General features: G+C 48.9%; 1 protein-coding gene across 1 annotated transcript; it reads right to left on the reverse strand.

The window, feature by feature from the left end:
• LOC135913923 (myristoylated alanine-rich C-kinase substrate-like) lies at positions 1 to 5589 on the reverse strand. The gene is made up of 4 exons (XM_065446614.2): positions 5202 to 5589; positions 3401 to 3665; positions 2205 to 2429; positions 1 to 911 (listed from the first exon to the last, which is right to left on the reverse strand). The coding sequence occupies exons 1-4, from the start codon at positions 5522 to 5524 to the stop codon at positions 591 to 593; spliced, it is 1134 nt and encodes a 377-aa protein (XP_065302686.1). The 5' UTR covers positions 5525 to 5589; the 3' UTR covers positions 1 to 590.
• Positions 5590 to 5827: the final 238 nt, after the last annotated feature.

The following is a 5827-nucleotide window of genomic DNA, read 5'->3' on the forward strand; positions in this document are numbered from 1 at the left end:
TCCTTTTCAGATTAAATTTATTATATAATACTACGGTAGCACGACGAACTTACTTTCGAAAGGCCGTTGTCCATCGTCTGCGCGATTTCCTACGCAGTGACGCGATTTTCACACGAGGCATAACATCATCGATGGTCTGTTTTCACGCGAGCGTACAACGCTTTTTTAATGTGTTTGTTGCTACTTGTCTCACACTGCCGTGAAATATTATATTTTGTTATTCCAAGCTGCAATATGAAAGACGGACCCAGTATCGCGAAGAGTTCCATGTCGCAAAAAAGGCCCGCGGACACTTCTATCACAATTATCGTCAGCATCTTTATCAGGATCGCGCGCTACTAAAGCATTAGTAAAAATACGTTATTTTCATATTTCGAGACAACTGCGTAATGACGGCGTAAGAACGCAAATTACAAGAAAAGGATAAACAAGCACGAGGAGGGTGGAAAAAAAGAGAGTACGTAAATATAGATCTCTACGCTTTGTGACGTCATTCGTTAAGGCGTCCGTGGTGCGTTGACGCCATAGGACACGTCCCCTGCGCCGTCTCCTATGCACAGTGGCTGAGCGATACGAGCCGCGAACGAGCTTCAGTCACGCTGGTCGCGAAATCGGCGTTGACCGCGAATTCCATCGAGCAGAAGCTGATCAGGCTTGAGTTCGTTGATGATCGTCTCGTTCCCGGGCCACGGCGGAGGTGGCTCCGACGTGTTGCCGGCTCCAGGTGCAGGCGTGTGTCGGTCCAGGTCCAGCATCATGAAGAGGTGCGATAGCTCGTCGGAGGTCTTGAAGGCCACCGAGGCGATGGCTACGGCGAGAAGCAGCAGCACGCAGCAAACTGCCGCCGTGTGACGCCACATGCGACGCACAACATCCCTGAACCGAGCGTCATGCCACTCGCGTCGTTCAGCCTGCACGTGTTATGACTGATCGATCGATTCGCACACCACCTTGGCCCTGACTTCGCGCCGTGATTGATTGATAGCGCTTTTTTTTTGCTTGGACTAGAAATGTCACAGTGATTATTTCTTTCGCAGCAGGCATACGACTATATGATAGGAAGCAAAAAAAAAAAAAAGGAGCAGCGCCGTCGACTGGCGCATAAACGCAGTAGCAAAATTAGAGGGAGTACTTTCTTCGTTAACACTGCATTACTTTTGTACCTGGCTGAAGGTATAAGAACGCACAAACAAACGCATGTGAATGCACGCACGCACACGCGTATGCACATACATACATACATACATACATACATACATACATACATACATACATACATACATACATACATACATACATACATACATACATACATACATACATACATACATACATACATACATACATACATACATACATACATACATACATACATACATACATACACACACACACACATACATACATACATACATACATACATACATACATACATACATACATACATACATACATACATACATACATACATACATACATACATACATACATACATACATACATACATACATACAAAGACTTCTAGAAAAGCTATGCACTGTATGCTTGCTGCGCATACTTGTTGCAGTGAAGCTATTTAGGTGGTGTTTGTTGTTTCATCGCGTAATTTCCGCAGAGAACAGAGCCTTTAACCAGCACATCTGTGGCTATAGTATAGGTGGCGATACAGGTAAGCCAATTCGTCATAGGTGGTGGCGTCTTCAGTGGAGCGAACGCATGCGGTGGAAAGCGACTGGGAGCCTTCTCCCGTAGCTCGCCACAGGCTGAGAGAGCGTCAGGATAACAGGAGGCCAGTCTTCCTTCCCCCGGACGCTCCCCCACAGCATCTAAACCTTCAGACACCTCAAAGCGCTCGCCTCTCAAAGAGACACAAATAACAGTAAGCATTCGGCGACGAACCCACCCTGCAACTCGGTTGTGCGAGCGCCCATGGCCTTACGCATCGGCGCGTGCATGTATGTGTCAGCAGTGAAAGTGTGACCATCACCTACCGCCATGGTACACTGGGATACATAGCGCAAGGACAAAACACAAGGACACAAGGAACGACACAAGGACGAACACGTCCCGTGTTCCTGCTTCGTCCTTGTGTCATTCTTGCGCTATGCAACCCACTTCACGATTGAACTACGCCCAAACTTCTTCCCTACCACCATGCACACAAACGCGACCGAACGAACCCAAGAAAGCTATTCGCGTAGCACCTCTTGTTCTTCCTCGTCGCCAGGCGGTGGCGGCGGTGACGTCGATGGTGAGGTGGCCGATGCAGCAGGGACGTGTGTGCCGGCTCGCACACCCGGCGGTTGCGTCGAAGCCAGAGATGCGGCCGAGTCGCTAGTCGGAGGAGTGCGGACCTCAGTGCGGGATACCCGGCTGGCCGAGCTATCGCTAGCCGATGATGGCCGGCCCACGACGTCCGTACCTTTCACCTGCGGAGATCAGGCACTCTTTCTTTTTTTTTTATTAGAGCGGGAGAAACATCGGCCTCGCTCGCACGACGTAACGGAAAGAAACAATCCATGTGTGTAGTTGATTTCTCAGTCCGTTTCTTATTAGCGCTATTTCTTTGCAATATCTTGCTTCATATATTTAAGGATCGGGGGGGGGGGGTATTGGGGAGGTGTCATGCTTGTGTTTGAATGTTAGAATTTCTTCGCAACGGAAGACGAAAGGGGCTCGCTGCACCTTAATTGTTATGCATATAAACTGTGGGCGAACTATGCGAGCTGCTGTCGTGGTGCTCCAGGGCAGGTGCCCGTTGCGAGTGGTCGGGCCGGCTCGGGCAGCTGCGCTGGCAGTCATGGCAGTTGGTGCCCAGATGCGACCGAGCAAATTTGGCGACTCCCTGTTCCTGTCCGCGCGTGGTATCAGTCTCTGAGAGCCTGAGCTGGCCGTCTGGCTCAGAAGCCACGGCGCTGAGCCCATAAACGTTATTCTGTTATGACCTGAACCATATTTTCATTTCATAGAGTCGAATTTTTGCTGACGGAAGCGCCATTCTGTTCAACAGTCACTCTCAACGGGGGAAGCTCCGCTTGAATGGAAGATTGGTAAAGTTACACTTCTTCTTTAAACATCGATATATGGTTCCATATACATACATATATATATATATATATATATATATATATATATATATATATATATATATATATATATATATATATATATATATATATATATATATATATATATATATATATAGTTACCGCTCGTCCTGTCCACTCCTTCGTCACGTCCCGTCTGAAGTCGCGGTTCTTTTCCACTTTAAGCATGTCGGACCAATTGGCCCAAAGTCTCCCCCCCCCCCTTTCCTTCCTCTTGAATCAAAGAAAGCTACACAACTAAACTCGCGCGTTCGCGATCACACCACAGTATACACGTGAGACACCCAACTTACAGCGGTGCCGCTCACGAGTTTCGCGACTTCATATTTGTCAGGTTTGCCTCCGCGCAGCTCCTGCTTCCCGGTGGCCCCGCTCCTTGGAGCGTCGCCCTTGCGATTCCTCCGCAAGGCCGTGGCTTTGTGCACGTCGGCGGTGCTCGCAACCTTTTTGGCAGGCCCACTGTCGTCGGCCATCTTTGTGGGGGTCGCGAATTCGGCCACGGGCTCTCCCGAGATGCAATCCGCCCCGACGGCTTCCTTGTGCTTCGAGGCCGTCGCCCTTCGGTAAAAGCAGTGGAGAGATTTCGGGCTGAAAGCGCAGCGTCGCAGCGTACGAACGGGCAATGCTTTGACGACGCCGGCTTTGTGCAAGCGAGCGCTCAATCCGCACAAAAGTTAATCCGTAGCGTGATTCAACATCTAGAACAGTGTGTTTTCAAGTGGCTGTAATGGCACACGGGCCGGCATGCCGAGATGGCGTAAACTGTGAACAATTCATTGGGCAAACTATATATACGCGCGGGATGTTCCAGTTAACGTCAGCCGACGTTAACTGGAACAAAAAAGATGTACACTTTAAGAAAGATGTACACTATAGTATTTGTACAGTATAGTTATTTTCCGCTACCAGTACATTCTTTCGTCATAATAATCTGGTTAAATAGAGAAAATTGAATAATCAATGTGTTAATTTACAAATTAAGGGCACGAATTCAGACGGGAAAACTGTTTTCTTACTAGAAGAGTCGACTGTTGGGCTTATTGGTTTTTCCATAGTTGAAGTAGTAACTTAGCGCGACAAAAACCACAGAGACAAGAAAGGTGGTCAAAGACAAGCGCTTGTCTTTGTCCACCTTTCTTGTCTCTGTGGTTTTCATCGCGCTAAGTTACTACTTCAATTATTTTCTCTTACTTCTTTGTGTCATTGCGTGCGTCCTAAACCATCTACTTCGGTCCCTTTACGCGCGCTACGTCCTGAGTAATTATTTTTTCTCGCGTACTACTCGTTTATGACGTGCGCAGTACGAAAAAGCGCCCCGCGACGCCAGTGGCCCCTGAAGTGATTTGAAGGAACTAACTCCGCTCAATTGTTTAATTCGGCAAACCGCCTCGAAGCGTCAAGCTGTTGGTACTGGTGTCGACTTCCAACTGATAGCGAGCTGTGTGTTCCGCGTGTCAATAGCAGCCTACACGCGGTGACCATGCATATATATATATATATATATATATATATATATATATAGCCATCATGCTGCAAGCGACCTCCCGAGCTTGTTCAGTGGCTATGGTGTTGCGCACGAAGACGCGGGTTCGACTCCCGGCCGCGGTGCGCGAGGCGGAATGCAAAAAAAAAACAAAAAAAAAACCCGCCCGCGTACCATGCTTTGGGGTGCACGTCAGAGAACACCGCGTGGTCAAAATTAATCCGGAGTCGGAGTATATAGATACCTCCTTACCCACCGTGCAATTTCCGTACGGTAAACGCATACAAGTACCTCCAAGGTTCAACTGCAATTGTCTAGTAAGGGCAAAACGAAACATGATGAATACAAAGCAGGCAACACACAATGCAATTGCACAGGACAGTTACAAACTAACAGAAGACAAACATAAAATTGTGAGGCAGGTACGTTTACTATTGCTGTTAATGATGCCAACTGAATTTCAAGGGAAGTGCTCACACATCCCAAGTTGCTCTAAAGCAAAGAATAAATTCTTGCCTAATTCTATTTTTTTACTGTTATGCTGAAGAGTAAGCAGAAAGCCTCTACAAGCATAATTAACGCTGCGCAAGAAGTTCGCAGCGCCCACCCACTGGCGTTCTGCGGAGGTTCCCGTTGCGCGCATGCTTTTCTTCCGCTTGCTCGACGCCGCGGATGTCGCTGTTCCATCGGCGGCGTGGGCCGCTGCGTCCTCGGACTGCGACGCGTCGCCCGCTGCCGCAACCGTGCCGGCCGCACCCCCGGCAGAGTGGCCGACTCCGGCATCCGTTGCCCCGGCGTCCTTGCCACCGCCAGGCAGCTGCGACTCCTGGCGATTAGCGACCGCGCTGGGGTCGTCTCCCGAGTCCACAAGCTGCGCCTGCGCGTCATCGTCGTGGACCGGAGTTGCTTCTGGGAGGCAGAAGTACTGGCCCATTCTTCTTCGTGCTCTTCTTGATGATGATCATAATCTTAAATGCAGGGGTGCCTGCCCACTCAAGGGGATGTATGCAATGCACTGACATGTCCACTCCCTCCAGTGGAGATCGGTGATGCAGTGCCACAGAAAACGAAATTTGTGACTCTCGCGGACTAAATTGATGCTGCTGTTGCTGCTGCTGATGATGATGTTGTTGTTGTTGAAGAAGAAGAAGGTGATGATGATGATGATGATGATGATGCCTCAAAGGATATTGCACGGACCCACAATGGGGAAAGGAAGAGTGGCACTGGAGAGTCC

This window comes from Dermacentor albipictus, chromosome 5 (genome assembly GCF_038994185.2).
Source record: "Dermacentor albipictus isolate Rhodes 1998 colony chromosome 5, USDA_Dalb.pri_finalv2, whole genome shotgun sequence".
NCBI lineage: Eukaryota > Metazoa > Arthropoda > Arachnida > Ixodida > Ixodidae > Dermacentor > Dermacentor albipictus.

What these genes read in the sequence shown, in the direction of transcription:
- LOC135913923 (XM_065446614.2), bottom strand. Translation starts at nt 5,524, where the DNA reads ATGGGCCAGTACTTCTGCCTCCCAGAAGCAACTCCGGTCCACGACGAT. An exon ending in GGAACCTCCGCAGAACGCCA is followed by an intron (nt 3,666 to 5,201) that starts GTGGGTGGGCGC and finishes CTTTTACCGAAG; the next exon opens with GGCGACGGCCTCGAAGCACA. An exon ending in GCGACGAGGAAGAACAAGAG is followed by an intron (nt 912 to 2,204) that starts GTGCTACGCGAA and finishes TAACACGTGCAG; the next exon opens with GCTGAACGACGCGAGTGGCA.